At 36.8% G+C, this 17596-nt stretch overlaps 1 protein-coding gene across 2 annotated transcripts in view; it reads right to left on the reverse strand.

The window, feature by feature from the left end:
- MCPH1 (Microcephalin) overlaps positions 1–13306 on the reverse strand; it is a 53420-nt gene extending 40114 nt beyond the window's left edge. Inside the window, exons 1-4 of one of the 2 annotated variants that reach the window (XM_073992541.1) lie at positions 12773–13306; positions 12088–12376; positions 11805–12014; positions 11541–11733 (exon numbers count right to left, since the gene is read on the reverse strand). In XM_073992541.1, the coding sequence (XP_073848642.1) occupies positions 11541–11733; positions 11805–12014; positions 12088–12376; positions 12773–13136 (1056 nt within the window). In that variant the 5' untranslated portion in view covers positions 13137–13306. Of the gene's footprint in view, positions 1–11540; positions 11734–11804; positions 12015–12087; positions 12377–12453; positions 12522–12772 lie in introns of those variants that run through there. The other variant, XM_073992542.1, reaches the window with a different exon arrangement.
- Positions 13307–17596: the final 4290 nt, after the last annotated feature.

The following is a 17596-nucleotide window of genomic DNA, read 5'->3' on the forward strand; positions in this document are numbered from 1 at the left end:
GCGCTGCGCGCCTTCTCCACACATATTAGTCGAGGACTATCAAAATCCTTCGATACAATCAAGCAATGCACGATTACATTGACCAGTCAACCCTCCGACCAAACTTGAAACGTTGGATAATCAATTATATGTGTGGACGCCAGCCGTCCTTGGAATTCAGGAACAAGAGAGTTAAACAGGGAAACAGTTCCCCAAGGTGGGGATATCTCCAGAACTGTTTAACTTCTACCTCTCCTGTATTCCGCCCATCCAGACAACATTGAGAAGATTGTAACGTATGCGGACGATTGTACGATCTTGGCGTCAGGTATCTCCCTTTGCGAAAGACCGAACACCTATTTGACCGATCTTATCAACTTTTCCACGCGAGGAAATATTTGCATTTCCTCAGGTGAGAAGAGAGTTGAATGTCTTGGTCGGTGGTAGTAGAATTTCGACTACAAACTTTCCTAAAATTCTAGGAGTCATATCCGACAGCATGTTCTCGTTGTCCGCTCATGCCATGGGGTGCAGATAAAGAAACCTTGTTGACCACATATTGGTCCGCGAATCTAAGTGTCACGCGATTTAAAAATAATTTGCATAATGTTGACCTGGGAAAATCAACAGGGTGACTCCGCATGACCCCAGTGGACCATCTACATGAGGAGGGAAAGATTCTTCCAGTACAGCAACACAATCACATGCTTTCGTTGCAGTATCTGCTCGGGTGTTACCGTGAGAGCCATCCCAATCACCATATGGTGGATAGGCCCCGCCCTTTCAGGCAGAGCAAAGGAGAATCTTCATGATCTCGAAGAAGAGGTGCAGTATTACAAGAGAGAACCCCTAGATAAACAAGCATATTAACTATGCGGTTTTGAATAGCATTCATACAGACGCAGTTGCAGATGCCATAAGCAAATATCGTTTCAATGAGGTCCTCGGAGCACATTCTCCATCTATCAAAGCTGAGGAGCGTCAGCTGCCACGACAAACCAGAGTAGTTTTAGCTCAACTAGGCTCAGGATGGTGCAACAGTCTAAACTCCTATAGGGCAACGATTGACGACAATGTGTAAAACATCTGCCCAGCGTGCGGCACAGGCCCGCACAACACAGGGCACCTTTTCAACTGATCCGCCAAGCCTACTCAACTTGCTCCACACGCTCCTGGAACTAGAGATTGACCCAGAACCAGATTAACCAGAAAAACGAATATAGAAACACACATATAATATAACACTGTTACAGCAACGAAATTTAGAAACTTATCATATGGTGTTACAACAACAACGGACTCATCAGACAGTGATTAATTTAATTTTTTTTTTTCGTAAATGAACCTTGAACTGATCTCCGAACTTTGCATAAAAATGTTAACAAAGCGAGGCCTTAGTTTAAGTCGTGTGGTATAAGCTTAATCCGTGTTTTTGTATATACCTTCATTTGGGCGTATGTTGGGTATTTTTTTTATTTCGCGAAATCGGCCAACTTCTTTCTGTCTGTTAAGAATTTCATTACTAATGTAATACAAAAAAAAATCAATTAAATGGTTTCACGTTCAAAACAAGCATTTCTAATTAGGGGGGCGGCGTTACCCCTATCTAACATTCATTCACTAAATAATCATATTGGAACACTTGAAATTAGTAAGATAACGAACTATAAAACTGTTCGCTATAAATTACAAATTGAAGAGAGGGAGAGAGTGTCAATATTCATTGCCGCACTAAATAAAATAACATAAAACAATTTAAAGCACATATATTCCATTAAAATAGTACAAAAATGATTTATAGAAAGAAGACTTTTTTTTGGATAAAAGAAACAAAAATAAATAAATAAAACAAAACATAAATTATTATTATGCGACAGTCTCTGCCTGACTACCTTAACAACAATTTAATGTGGAATGGCTTTATAATCATAAATTCAAAATGTTAAGTTCCGCATCTTGCCACACCAACATCATTCTCTCTCTCTAATGATAAAAGAAAAATATTTAAAATAAAAAGCGGATGGAAAAACAAACCAAATGAATCTAGATTTCGTGAATGTCGCTGATGATGATGATGTTAAGCACACATCTAGTAAACAGACGTAAAACAATATGGCTGTCTAAAATTGCACGTATATTTATGTTTTTATCAGTATGCCGTTTGTTGTGTCGTGTGTAAACATATTATGATGAATGGCGGCTAGAATGACGCCACCCTGCCCTTTGATGTGGCATTCATAGTTTTCAAAACATTGCTGGATGCTACTACTAAACCGCGTCGAGTTCGGATTTTATCTCACTTTCCTTTTTTTTGTATGCAGCGATTTTTATCAGAAAATGTAAATATGAAATTATCACTTTTCTTGTGTTGTTTTGTTTAAATTAGTAGCGCTTTCCTTCCCCCCCTTTTGGTGTTATTGTTTTTAAATTTCCTTGCGTTTAAATATAGTACGTTGTTTATTTTTAATTGAAGAACACCTACTATTGGTTTATCGAGTATGTTCTGAGACACACTTCACATCTCAGTCCACGCCTTAAGCATTTTGTTCACCCCATTTAATCATATTTTTTGCGAATTTCTTGGGGCTAAGATTCATTAGGGTATTTAAAAAGAAGAGTACACCATAGTACATCCGTAAAATACTCGAAAAATAAGCGTAAATGGGGTGAACAAAATGCTTGAGGCGTGAAGTGAGAGGTGAAGTGTGTCTCAGAACATACCCGTATAACTGACTTTATAATTTGAGTTTAATTCGCTCAACTTGGCGTTACTGGAATTTAATTTAAAATATCGAAGATTCGTAATGGAAATTGAACGATTGCATATTTATAAACAGTTTTCCACACATAGCAGTGTAATCAGTTTTTCCACAATGTTACCGCAAATAACGTCCTTTTTCTTTGAAAAAGTGAGGTTGATGGTTTCCTTCTTTCAGTTTTCTATAATGTGAAGTTAATTCTCTCTATCCAAAGTCAAATGTTTGCAACGTACCGTGTCAGCTCTTACAAGAGTAGACGCGTTTATGGCAATGTGGGCCAAGATGACACCAGTTGTCAACTTGAACATGACTAAGATCTATCCAACAGAAAGAAAGAATGGACCCTCAAATAATCGCTCTTCCAAGGACTATCCGTCGACATGGATTCGGTTGATACTGCTTTCTCTGAGTTGACAATCCCTGTTCAAGTGTAACACGGTTAGTTTCGAAGCGTAAATTCGATTGCCGTGGGAACGAGCTGCAATTTCTCAACAAACAATTCAATATCCGCAAGGACACGTTGCTGTTACTGTATCAAGACACAAAACAATTAGATTTATATCGTTTTTGAGGATATATGGAACACATCGACAGCCCTGGACGTACAATCGAACTGACTATCACCGACACAACACCGAAGCTGGACATCGGAGCAGAGACCTGGGGGACAAGAAACCCATGGTACTACCACAATTGAAGAGAATAACATATCGCCTAGCCACAATTAAGTCATAAAACCACAATTAAGTCATATGCCCAAGGCTTGATAGTGACCATGATCATTTTTTACACATTTTTCCTATATTTTTCTCACAAAAATTAAAATTTTTTGTACTGGGCCCCTCCTAAATAGTGTCCAGATGTATTTCGAGCTATATCCTTGAGGTCAGAAATAAAAACGTTACTTTGATAAAGCTGGCATGTCATGAAAACAAGAATTTTTTGTGTCCTATATATAGGACACTAAGCATATCTGGGTTAAAAGATAATGTTTTGTTTACGGATCATCTTCAGTACTACCGCTACGTCTGCGTCCGGAGGTGCTGCCCAAGCTGTGGCAACGATCCTACGAGGTATGTCTTCAACAGGAACCGCGGCTAGCCTACAGCTGTCCCATAGCGCAGCAGAACCATCAATCTTTGGATGAGGAAGTCCTTGGATTCCTCATCTTGGTAATTGGGGACTTTAACACCCCTGTGGATAGAAGCCCTGCCAAAGCCGATCTTCCTGGCTCTGGCGTCCTCCCACCAGAAGGTTGTGAGGGCTTCGAACTTTGATTGACTTGACAGGCCTTTCCACGTTGAAACCTCTCTACAGTCTGATGAGCGGTCCACCTTTGCGGAAGAGGTTGAGAGGTTGCTCGACCAACGTTCCAATCTTAGCAAGCGGATGAGGATCTTTAGAAGACTTAACTTTCTTCACGCATTCTTGCGCAGATATCTTCGATTCTCCGCCCTGCTTTGAGGTCGATGGTCCGTCAACCGCTCCAATCACTCCATCCCCCGCTTCACCAACGTCTTTCCTCACTAAATCACCATTGTTGCCAGAATGGCAGGACTCCCCAAGTGCAGCCGATCCCGCAGTGGTCTGTCAACAAATCTTCTGCAAGATCAGAGCCCCCGACGAATTTCCGCCCCTCTTTTCCACTACAGATCCGGCGACAGTCACCGACGAAGCAGTCGAAATAGGCGACACCTTGTACGGCTGCTTGGCCCGCGACTGTCCCGTTTTCTGCACCAACTTCGATGCGGAGGGGTTCCCACTAGTGGGTTCTGACCGTTTCGTTGTATTCGGGCCGCCCGACCTACCGCAGACACCAAAGATGTTCCCGATTTCCGTGCTTACCTTTATCGCAGCCGTTGGGCTGAAAACTACCTTCTTTCCAGGGGTAGGAATTTGGTCGATCGGGAGGAAGAGCTTCACAATGTGAGATATTTGCGTTCAAATCGCTTCGCAAATCGAATCTTCCGTGCGATTTCCCGAAATTCTGCCTGAGTTATCTCAGTGGGGTTCCTGCCGATGAATTTGTTACAGTAATTTATAGCCCTTTTGTAGTTATATCTATTCTTGCGTTGCATGGCCCTACTTGTCTTTGTTGTTGGGGATGTGGGGGTGTCTTTTTCTCATTCACAACCCCTTCGACCAAGGCGTCTTGCAAGACAGTGCAGGCCTGTCGGATCCGACCGACGCTTTAACCCCCAAGGGAGTTAGGATCTCAAGAGCAAGGTTTGAGCTCCCTACAGTAACCGAGGAAGATGCTTCCTTGGGCGCTTGGGATGGGATAATTGTAATATCCATCTCATCGTCAGTCAGAGAGAAGTCTTCCCAATCACACTCCATGCTCAGGAGTTCGAGCAATTCCCTGCTCTGTAGTTGTATGGTGTGACTAACATGGCCCATAGTCGTGGTCGTCATGTTGTCGTCCCCGCCCGAGTTGTAGAGTCGTTATTGCACTACATGCATCGTTGTCATAGCAGAGGTCAATACCGAGGGTGTATCAGAGTTTGGTGATTTTGTTGTTATGTTTTTAGTTTAGTATCATCCATAGTAAGTGGGATAGCCCTGCCATGATTAGGCTCTAGTAATAGTTGAGGCTCTCACGTATCGCACGGGGCTCGGTTCTAATACAGTTGGTACCTTAACTGCAAACCTTTGGAACAACGATGGACACGAGGTCGCCTAACATCCCAGTGGTTAGGAGAATAGTGATTAAGGTGTGAGAAATTTTTTTGCGTTAGCAGTGCAAGCGAAGAGTTGTATCGTAATGTGCGGTGTCTGTCCACATTAGAGCAAACACCTGAGAGGGTTTATGAGTCATAGATAGCTGTTTAAATACCTGAAGATACCAGATCCGAGTTATGATAGTACCAAACTTCCCTGCGGTACTCCTTGTTTATTTTTTTCTTCGTTGGTGTGGCTGCTTGTAATCAAATGACCCTAGAGTAAATCCAGTAAAAACAACACTGGTACTGTTCACTCAAGAGCGTAATTTGTGGACAATACAATTCTGGACTGGCAACTCCGATGCAAAAGGAACTTTTAGGAGTGAACGAAAAGAACGAAATGAATACAATCTATTCATTTAGAACTCGATTGGGAAATGTCCTTCCTATCCTATCTGGTCTATTGCCACTCATAAATCTTAAACCAAAAGAGTAGCCTCAATTCCTATGCAAACACAATGACTTAAAATGACTTCACTGAGAAATATTATTTTTGGTAGAAAAGCTATTTTAGTAATTCCTATTTAGTCTTTAGTCTCTACTATCAATTTTTGATAAATATCTGCTAATTTCATTCATTAAGGCCTCAAAAACGTCACAGATTTCCTTATCAATAACTTTTATAAATTACATTTCAACTACAAAAAAATGAGTTGTGAAATATATTTTCATAACAATTTAGACTAACTATTCCAAACACATTCCATTAACTTTTCTTTCTAGCAACTACAACCAACAATAAAATCTAAATATACATACATATAATAAATAATACAACACAAAATAAAGAACAAAAACAAAAAGAAAGCAAAACATATCTTTTGCTTTAAAAAAAATGAAATAGTATTCTTAAATGATTGACACGGCACATTCACAGTTTCTAATCGCCATTGTTGGATGCCAGTCAAAGTACTAATCATGGCACGGCAGACATGTTTCTGCACAGGTTTCAAAGTAAATTTATGATAAGATTACGTTTAATGCCTAATTTAATGTACATAAAACAATCGTTCTATCTTTTGATAATAAATCAAAAAAGGTACACACCCCACCACCACACCAAATATGCATACAAATATTTGTTTCTGCTTCACGTGAAGTTCAACAAAAATCAGATAAATTATTAAAAAACTAATATTTGTAAAGGCATAGTACAAGGTCAAATTCAATGTCCATCAATGTCAGCAAGTTGGTGTAAAATGTCATCCATCCAAATTATCTGTTTTTGTTTTGGGTACATATGTTTCGATTCGAGATAAAAATGGTTAGTTTTATAGATGCATTTTTCTTTACTAATCGAAACAATTCTAATCATAACTACCGAAAATTTGCTGATAATAGCCCCAAGCAATTGTCGCGGGGGTATAATATGTTGATAACGAAGTGACGTACGCTGCAACATTAAATAGAACTTGCGCAATTAGTAGCTAACTTGTCATTGATTGTATAGGAAGCGATGAAATTCTCTATTAAAATGTTGCACTGGTCTTTCTTATGTTCAACCATACCAGGAAATGTCGTAAATATCTCAACAATTCCCGAAAATAACAAGGTTGTGGTTGTCAAAAATATATGCCTATTTTTCATTGTAGTTTCGGAAAAATCTTCAGAAAATATTTTTTTTTTGTTTGACATGGACATCATAGACTTAGTTTTGAGCATGGCAGAACTACCAGGTAGTGGTATCACACCAGCTGATCGAATATGAAAAGTCAAATCCCTTTATAAAAAAATAATTTTTGTTGTAATTTTCCCAACAACATAAAGAAAGTTTTGACATAACATATTCAAAATTTTACGATGCCACTACCTGGGTAATTGTGCCATGGTTTTGGGATAAAAAAGGTAAGAACAAGTGAGAAATTGCCGACAGAGATGTACCCTCAAACTCGGACCTAAAGAAAATAAGTAAACACAATACTTCTGACGTCTATATGGGTTCTTTGAGTTTTTGGCAGGAAGTATTGACTTGCCCGAACAAAAAATTATCGTAACTAGGGCCGCATACACAATAAGTTGTCAAAAATTTAAAAATTTTCCCAGACGTGTCGTTAAACTACACCCTTTCCAAACATTGTGTGGGAAGTAAGCGATAGAATGGTCCGATATAGTCAATATTCGGACACAATCCAAGTCTGTAAGAAATGCATTATATGATGTATAATGTTTGGACCAAATCGGTTTCTCCCTTTGAGGGTTATCTTTAAAAAAATCCCAGAAGAGTGCTTAAACTGCAGATTTTCCAACTTTGGGTGGGAGGTAGCCGATATAATCAATATTCGGACATAATGCGATTCTGTAAGAAATACATAATACGATGTACAATATTTGGACCTAATTTGTTTTCCCTTCGAGGGTTATCTTTAAAAAAAATCCCAAAGGAGTCCTTAAACTGCAGATTTTCCAACTTTGGGTGGGAGGTACCCGAAAGAATGGTCCGATATAGTCAATATTCGGACATAATCCGATTCTGTATGAAATACATAATACGATGTACAATATTTGGACCTAATTGGTTCTCTCTTCGAGGGTTATTTTACGTTCTACCCAGTTTGGTAGGTGCATGCAGGCTTTTTTTTGGAGCTTTAGGACCATTGTCTCAGGAAATATGGACTTGCCCCCGAAAAATTTTCGCCGTCGCAACAGGGCCCGCAAGAATAACTTATTGCAAAAAATTTCAATACTATCTGAGACGAGATGTTAATGTGTTATGGCCACTTATTGAGCACGAAAAAAATATTTTTTTCATGAATTTTTACAAGAAATCGAAGATTATTAGATTTTTTTAATTTTTTTTAATTAATTAATTTTTGAAAAAGGAAAGCCGACAATACGAATCCACACAACCACCACTCTGTGACATTACATGTTTCACCTTTTGGTTTAGGTTTTGTTTTTATTTGAAAGTTCACACCTTGAGCTACTTTCGGAATATTTTGTTGAAAAATATTGCTCGGTGTTCCGACAAATGACCGCCTACGAAACACTGTTTTTACTGAAGCAGTTTGCGGTGCCCACTGTAGCTCGAAAACGAATAAACCGATCATTTAATTTTGTCTCTTTCAAATGCAATTTGTTTTTACAGCGGTGGATATTTGTCCACTCTATCTCATAAATGTAAAACGCTTAGCGCAGCCATTGGAAGTTATGAGTTTTGGCTCAGAACGCTAAAACGCCGCGATTTTAATTTTTTCGATTTTGTAAAATTTGAAAGTGACCATAACCCCTTAAACTGTTCCTTTTTCCAAATTGTGTGTGGAAGGCACACGAAGGAATATACCAATTTAGTCCATATTCAAACCTGATCTATAAGACCAACTTTATGTGGGAAGTTCCGGCAGGAGTGTGACGATATGTTCTATCGTCGAACATAAACTAAGTTTGGAGCAAATATTACGATTCCCTAAATTTGAACCAAATTGGTTGATCCGTTCAATACAAATTGTCTGAAACAAATTTAGTCCAAACATACTTAGGGTCTAAAGCACTGCCGACCAAGAAGAGGGCACACAAAATTCTGAATAATGGCATATTTTGACAGTGTGAAAGGTTGTTTGCACGCATGCTGCAAAACAAAAACAAATCAAAACATTTGCTGTCTTTTGTGTGCTCTTTCGTTGCGTTCGGGTCGTGTGTGTGTGAATTGCCGAAAAACTTCGTAACTTCAACAATACCAAAGAACGGCATTGGTCTAAAACCGACTTGCCCACGCAACACACGGTTGGGGGGTGACGAAGTTTTTCAGCAATTTTCACATATAAGACACGATTGCCAAGAAACAGCGTAACAAAAAGGAAACTATTTGTAACATAGATGGCCTTTAATCCACATAAAACCACTAGTCTTTTAATCGCCACAAAAAATGGTTGCAAAAACTGACGTAAAACTCGGATATTTTTGCAAATTTGTGTTGGTCGTTTTGCATTTTGTTATGGTATTGTCTGTTATCTGTCATTCCATGCTTATGAAGCTTCATTTGGACTATGCATTTTCACGCATTTGGCCTAAAAGCAAGCAATTCAAAAAAATGACTTTTTTGTAATTTTCGACTTTTGTTGAAAACAGTTATTTTATAAAAAATGCTTAAAAAGTCTCAAAAAATCTTATTTTCATATAAAATTGTAAGTTTTCTCGCAAAAAAATTCTCGGTACTAAGTGGGTTAAGGTTTGGTTACTCCTATGCAGAGCTCAGATTTCCTCGCGAGTGAAAATATGGGGGAAGGGTGTAAGTTTTTTGGTTGTAATTTTTTGGTGATGGGGTAGGTTTCCCCTTGTGTGGGGGAAGGGGGCAATTTGCCGAAGCTAAATACCTAGTTACAATTGTGGACTGCCAGATGCGATGGAAAAGGAAAGTTGAAGAGCGAACGAATAGCTGCCTATTCATGCAAGAATTGATAAAAAGTTTGGATGCTGAGATCTTTGAACCGCTGACTATCTTTAACAAAAAAAACATTGTTCCACAACATCCCATACGGGACAAGGGAGACTATTCTCATATCAATGAGTGCACCCCGATTCATATTTAGCTCAATGATATGGGACCTACTGTTTATCGCCGAGTCCGAACGGCGTGTCTTAAGACACCACTTGTGGAGAAGTTTTTCAAGGCTGAAATACTCAGGAAATGTCGCCAACATTACTGAGGGGTATTTTGCCACCGTTGAAAAATGTTTGATGTTGATTGGCCGAGGAATCAAACCCCCGACCTTCTGCGTGCAAGGCGGGCGTGCATACCATTGCACCACGGTGGCACCCAATCTTTAAAACGGCTGATAAAGCCATCAAAACCTTTAGTATCAATTCTGAGGCCGTCCTTTAGTACAGAACAGCATTGGAAGGATTAAAAAATGGCTTCCAATTAGGCTGAGTACCAGGACACTGGTCACCTTTCGAAAAACTGAAACATTCTTTGATGAAAGAAAAAAAGCCAAAGAATTGAATTGATTTTTGCAGACTCTGCGAAGATGATGAAGAGGCGAAGAAAATAAAAGGCCTCCTATATCTGGTGTATTTTCTTCAACAAGTCTAACTTTTTTACTTAGCGATAACCTTCTACCTGAATGCGTAAACTGCGACTCCGATGGATTTTCCAAAATCACTACCCTAAAATCCTTATTTTTTAATTTTATTAACACCTAACAAAGCTTAACCTTCTATTCTTATAGGTACTGTAGACCAATCCTATGCTTTCTTCTTCTTTGGATGATCATAATGGTCCGAAAGGTCTCTGAGTGGTATAGTCACACAAGTGGCTCCACATCCCCAACCTAACCTATGATTATTACGGGCCACTGTAGAGTTAGATCTCTAAATTTACAATGGGATGACAGTGGCGTTGGATATTGTAGATCATATGGAGATGCAGAAGAGGTAGAGATGGTCGAGCATCTACGCCTGCTATGTGGTAGAGAGGTCCAAAAGTATATAAGAGAGATCGTTTTGATCAAAGAGCCGATCAGACAGGATTGAATAGTATTCCTACTGATGTGCAACCACGTAACTAGTTGGAGTATAAAAAAGCATAAATTGTGTTGTACGTCCAGTTTCAACGACACACGTTCTGTTCAAGACATTTGGAAGAACCTGCCACCACTATAAATATTCAACAGATTCTACACTCGTAGATCCATCAAGTTTTGCGAGATGACTCTAGAGTTGCGAGTCGTATTTTTCTTCTATATTCGTCATATACTTGCAATATAAAAAAAAAAATACCTATGATTTTTGAGAGAAGTAGGCCCCACCTGCCGTTAAAAAGCTATGCAACAGAGATTTGCTCATCAGTTATTTCATACATTATAGACATATTAGGTATTTACGGCAATACAGTTTCATATTAATTGTTCCCATCAAAAAAAAAAAAGCAAACGAATATATATACAACAATGTATGTGTTTTTTGTTGTTCTATTCTTAGATTCCAATGTCACAAATCTTAATACCACACTGTTCAATTATAGAGACGACCTTAAATATGTGGTGTGAATTTACAAATCCAATTATAAGGCTCTTTTTCAATTTAAGAAAACAACGTAATAAAAACTATTATAAAATATATTCAAAATGATTTTTAAACTCACCTTCATTTTTGTATACAATTCAGGATTCTCATAACGATCTAAATTCGATATGGGATAGTCTTTAGGATCACATATACGATTTTTAGTTTTACATGCCTCAATCCAGAGAATTGAAACAACAGGTATGCCCCATTGTTGAGCTTTCTTGAATGTAGACATTAGGCCATCTTTAAAGACGACATGAGTTGTATCACTAAACAAAACCAAAACAACAAAATTAGCAAATACTATTCCCGCCAAAACTCTGAATTAACTTTCACTTACCGTAGCAATTTCAAATTAACACGAGCGCCCAGCGCTTCAATAACTTTACGCACACCATCCGAACGATTGTCTTCGCCCGATCTAACCTCCACATAAACAACAACATTACGCATAACATCCTTGATGTCGGGAGTTTCTTGAACCGAAAAGTTCAAGCTCTGTTCAGCTTCGGGTACATCGAAATGTGTATAGGGAGATTTGGTGGGAGAACTGAGAAAAACAATAATTGTTAATTTTTGTTATTGCTTTGGAAAGTCTGTCGTCAGTCTATAATTTAACTTACGTTATTGCTTTCAGGGCCCTTACTCGAACCGATGCTGAGGGACTATTGAGATCCCTTTGTATACGTGCCATTAACATTGGATTTGTTGAAGGAGTTGTTATTGTTGTGCTTGTGGGTTTATTGGCTTTGGGGGTTTGCGGTAGCTGTTTACTTGGAGTGTTTTCTTTAAGACCAGCAACAACTTTACCGTTTTCTATGGCCTTCTTCGTTGATTTTGGTGTACGGTTGAGGGTCATGTACGTGTCATTTTCCTTCCCCTCGGGACAATCAATATGATCAGCCAGTTTGCCTGTAGTGATGGGGGAAATTATTGAAATTATTCTATTTTTTAAGAATATTTTTCAATGTTATTGTACGAATTTTAACTACACAAAAACTTGTTTATAATTTATTTCCCCCTTCTTTTTTCCGTATGATAACTGTCAAAGAATGTCAAAAATAATTTTACTCTCTTAACCATCTCTCTCACACACACAGTGTACTGAATTGCCAACCAGCCTCAAGTTATTTAGTACAAATACTTTGACATTTAATGCACAAACAAAACAAGAAAGCAATTAAATATTAAATTAATTAAATAAATACATAATAAAAAAACTTTAGAATTAGTAATTTAAATAATCTTTTAGAATGTTGTATATTAACCACTTACTCGGCCAATTGCGTAGTCCTTTGTCTTACTTACCCAATTTGTTCTTGGTAGGCGTTTGCATGTGCACCTTCTGCATGTTTTCTTCTTCCATTTGATGTTGGGGTGGAGATATACTTGAGGCGCTGCTTAGGCCACTATCATTGCTATTACCATTTATATTCAACGTTTCAGCATTTGTAGGCTTAAAAATTTCCGCAAGACGCTCTCCAAAATCTGCTGTTGATTTTGTTATATTTTCACCAAATTGTTTTTGTTGTAAAGGGGGCTTCTTTAGCTGTTGTTGCGAGGCTGATGAAGAGAATTTGGAAGAATTCGCGCTACGATTGTTTGCCTGAGCCACAACACTTCCATAGTTCATCGTTTTCCATGTTGGCGCTCGCGTCACAAAACGATCCATTTTTATTTTTATTGATTTTATCAACAGTTCATAACAAAATTTATATTTATTTTTGTTTAATTCTCACGCTTACACTTTTCAATACCACAGTTTGACTGATATGATTGACAAACCCCGCAAAAACAAATTCAAAAAATCTGATGCGTCACAGTGTTGCTGGAAAGAGTACTAAATTTCAAATTATACCGTACGAATCGAAGGTAAAATAAATTGTTTATTTTTCCTGGATTTGGATTTAATTTAGGTAGTAATGTCAGAGCCATAAAATAATAAATAAAACAAATTTTTTTTTGTGCGGCCTAACAAATGGAAGTTAAGTTACCAATTTACCAAAGGAATGTACAGTATTGTTTGTGCGTTAAGAGTTGCATATTTTCGTATTGTGTTTAGGGGTGTTCACACTCATTGTATAAAATGTATGTTAAGTGGACTGCTAACACGTCAGCTCATAAATAGAAGCAAAGTAATAAACATGGTACAATAAAGTAGAGGTAGGCCAGGTATGAAAATCACTGAGAAATGCCACCCTACAGCCATGGCTTAAAACGTCAAATGGCATGGTACAATAATAATGGTAGATGTACCTGCATAGCTATCCCGTATTACAAAAACATATGGAACTTAGAACTTCACTTCTTATATGTTAAAAGTGCCATATAGTGTAAAAACATTTCTTTAGCTAGGCTCCAGAATATTCTTGTTGGAAAAGTGTTCCAAAAATAGCAAAAGTTCTTCTCAAAATTATGACAGTGAAAAAATGTCATTCACTTATTTTCTACTTGGCAAGTTTGGCTAATCTGACATCGTGATTACTGGTATCCGATTTGCAGATAAATGTCAGCAGAATTTTTACAAAAATTGTAATTTTTACATTCCCGTACATTTGGAAAAAATTTAAATTATTATCAATTGGCCTGTTCCCGTACTTTACAAAGTGGTAAAAGTCGTAAAAGTTGTAAAAGTCGTAAACGATTTTCATATAAATTTTGTGTACGGGAACGCAAAATGTGTAAAAGTGGTAAAAATTGTAAAAACTTTTTAGTTCTGGAACAGAGCTAATATTTGATAAATTGTTCATTCGTAAGTTTTGCTAAAAAAATCAACAATTTTATTTTGCCACGCGAATACAAATTTTTTGTCCTTGTTTTCAATTTTAAGATATAGTGTTACAGCAGAAGTTTTTGTTGGAACAATTCAGCGATACATCTACCTTTATGATTGCATAATGTCAAAAACAGTACAAAATGTCAACCCTGCTTTTGACAGATTAGGCCATAAAAAGAAAAAAATTGTAATCAGCTGTTAGCTGTGGCCTACCTTTACTTTATTCTACCATGGTTATATTTATCAAAGACATAAATACAACAAGATAAGACATTTCTTTGCAATCATTCTTCAGTGAGTGGCTTTTGAATTTAACATAATGTTATATTACGATATGGTGATATAACATTTTTTTCTTTTATACATTTTTACGTATTTAACCGAATTTACCGATCCAATTGACATAGAATTATTCTTGAATAGATCCTTGAATTCATAATTTTCGTTTCTGCTACCATTACATGAAATGTTCCTCCTTGGTTGCGATTTTGAATTAACTGCAACCTGTTAAGGGTAATGTTTCTATTCAAAGTTTCGTAAACATTTTTTTGTTGCATTGTTGTCTAGTCTTAGTTGTATTTATGTCTTTTGAATTTAACATAATATCTCTGTTCCTTTACGTGCAAGAATCTTAAAGTTAAAACGTTCCTTTACTTCGGACACCATACCATTCATATGGAAGCAGTTTACAACTTTTATTACTTTTGCCGGTTTTACCATTTTGAAAAATAAAGGAACAGACTAAATGTAATTTTACGATATGGTTATGTCATGTTCACACGAGCGTTTCAATTACGTTGTTCGCCTGTCGAACGACGTACACGAATTAACCCGTTTCCATGACACCATTCGTAATTAACAGAAACATAAACAAAACTTCCTTCATTTTGGTTTCCTTGTTTTCACGAAAATTTGAACAGAAAATACATAAAATATACATTAAATGAATAGGAAAAACAATAGACTCTCCTTCAAATGTATCTTCTATATTTAACTACACACATTTCATTCATTTTTTCCATAAATTCTGAATAATTTTGTATTTTCAATATATTTTTATATGTTCCTATTTTCAAAATTAAAGAAAGAGACATGTCAAAACAATATTTGTGTATACAGACTTTCAGTTATTTGTTTCCTTTTTGTTTCTGATATTTTACGCGATTCTGAACTAATGGACAAGAAATGTGCGTGGAATTAAGAAGGAAACACAACCATCTTCCTTCTGCATCTATATAAAATGTTTAGTTCATTAATTTTCATTCATCTTTTTCCTTTTTTCTAAAAATGTTTGTGTTTTCAACAAATTTTTCAATTTTGAATTTAGACATGTCATAATTAATTTTTTCGATAAATTCTCTCATTTGTTAGGGATGGGACATACTTATTCGTCGTTCAGAGAGTATTTCTAATCGAACAACGTATAAAAATCGTCGTTCGTTCATAGAACTTTGTGTGGGGAAATAAGTAATTTATTCGTAGTTATGGGTCGAACAACGAATAGAGAACGAACATTTTTTCTTTTATGGGTTTTGTACGTATTTAACCGAATTTAACGATCCAGTTGACATTGGATTCTTCTGGAATAAATCCTTCATAAATTTCGTTTCTTATACCATTCCATGAAATTTTCCCCATTGTGTTTGGTTTACATTCGGCGTAATTTCGTGATTCCGAAGGCGTTTCGTGATTTCGCGCGGAATCATGCAAAATTTATCATGATTTTGCATATAAAAATGAAATCATCTCATTTCGTGATTTCAGCGAAATCAATATCGTAATCACAGTACACATCATATACAACCCTGTTTTTGCCTAAAAAACTGCCAAAAGTTGCAACACTTTTCACGTATCAAAATAAACAAAGTAGGCCTTGTACACACGCTGCGACTTTTGATGGATGCATCACCATTTTTTTTTACCGGTGTTGCAAAAAATAGTAGTGATGGAGGGAATAAAAATGTGCGAAATGTATTGTTACGAATGTAACTGATAGATTTAAGTTAATTTAGTTTAATTTCCGTTAATTTAAAAATTGTAACGTAAAGTTTTATTACGTAGTTACTTTATTTAAGCAACAACAACAACTACCATGTAGAAATCTCTTCATCATTCTAGTTCTTTACCTTTCATTAATGTGCTTTTATTTTGTTTTGCCATAGTCATGTAATTATTGTTTAGTTTGTCACTTCTTTATTTCTTGCATCTGTTTGTTGTTGTAGTTACGTCATTACTTTGTCCACTGTATTGATCATCCCCCATGTATGTGAATCTTAGTGCGAATGTGCGTCTGTGTGTTCGTTGCACATATTCGAGGAGTTGCCAGACATTTTCTAGAGGACTCTCGAACAGGGAGACTTTGGGATATAAATACAGGGGAACTGGCAATGACGAGTTAGTTGTGTTTTAAGCGTTGAACTGAACAGATCGGTTAAATAAGAGCTGCGTGCTAACTAGAGACTTGCTGTGTGCTTTGTAATTAAAGTCGGTTCTGAATAAGTGTAATAAAGTAAATAAAGCATTGTAGAAACGTAATCTAAAACGAACCCTGTTTTATTTGGTACAAATCGTATCGGGGAATAAAACAACGTCTACACGGAGATTAGTTAAATCTAATTCCGTAAAGGCCTGCGTACATAAGCTGCCTTGCCTGCTTACCTTGCTTACTTCTGATAAAAGAATAAAAAAGAAAAGGGCAACCCAGTTCGAAATTTCCTCGGCCTTCTTTATTCTTTTATCTTTATTATGTCAAAAATGAAGCAGAAAAGCAAGGCAATCAGGCAGAGCAGCTTATGTACGCAGGCCTTAACAGTATGAAATGTAAAATTTCATGACTAATCATTTAATTTATTAATACCATTTAGAATGTTAAAATTATTTAATGTACATCATGGATTTAAAAGAATGTAATAAAAATAAATGGACTAAACTTCCTCCTTTATTTGATAAGTATGTTGTTAGTTTTTTATTGCCTTCATAGTTGAAACTGAATTACTTGTGTTCCAAATGTGTTTTTAAAACATCAAAATGCGAATTGCAAAGAAAGAATTTAATTTTTTGAATCGATTGGATTAATATTGACGCCGTACAATTTGTTGACCAACATTTCGTAAAAATATTTCAATAATTATAATTGTGTGTTGTAATTGAAAACAAATAAGTAAGAACTGTAAAGGCCTGCGTACATAAGCCGCTCGGCTTTCTTACTTAATTCATTTCTGGTAAAGCAATAAAGAAATGTCAGAACCACATTTCAATTAGGTCGAACTTGGTCTTTGGTCTTTTACCAGAAATGAATTAAGCAAGAAAGCCGAGCGGCTTATGTACGCAGGCCTTTAAAAAGTTAACAATGTGTG

The sequence above is a fragment of the Musca autumnalis genome, unplaced genomic scaffold (assembly GCF_047663935.1).
Source record: "Musca autumnalis isolate F117 unplaced genomic scaffold, ASM4766393v1 scaffold_5, whole genome shotgun sequence".
Classification (NCBI taxonomy): domain Eukaryota; kingdom Metazoa; phylum Arthropoda; class Insecta; order Diptera; family Muscidae; genus Musca; species Musca autumnalis.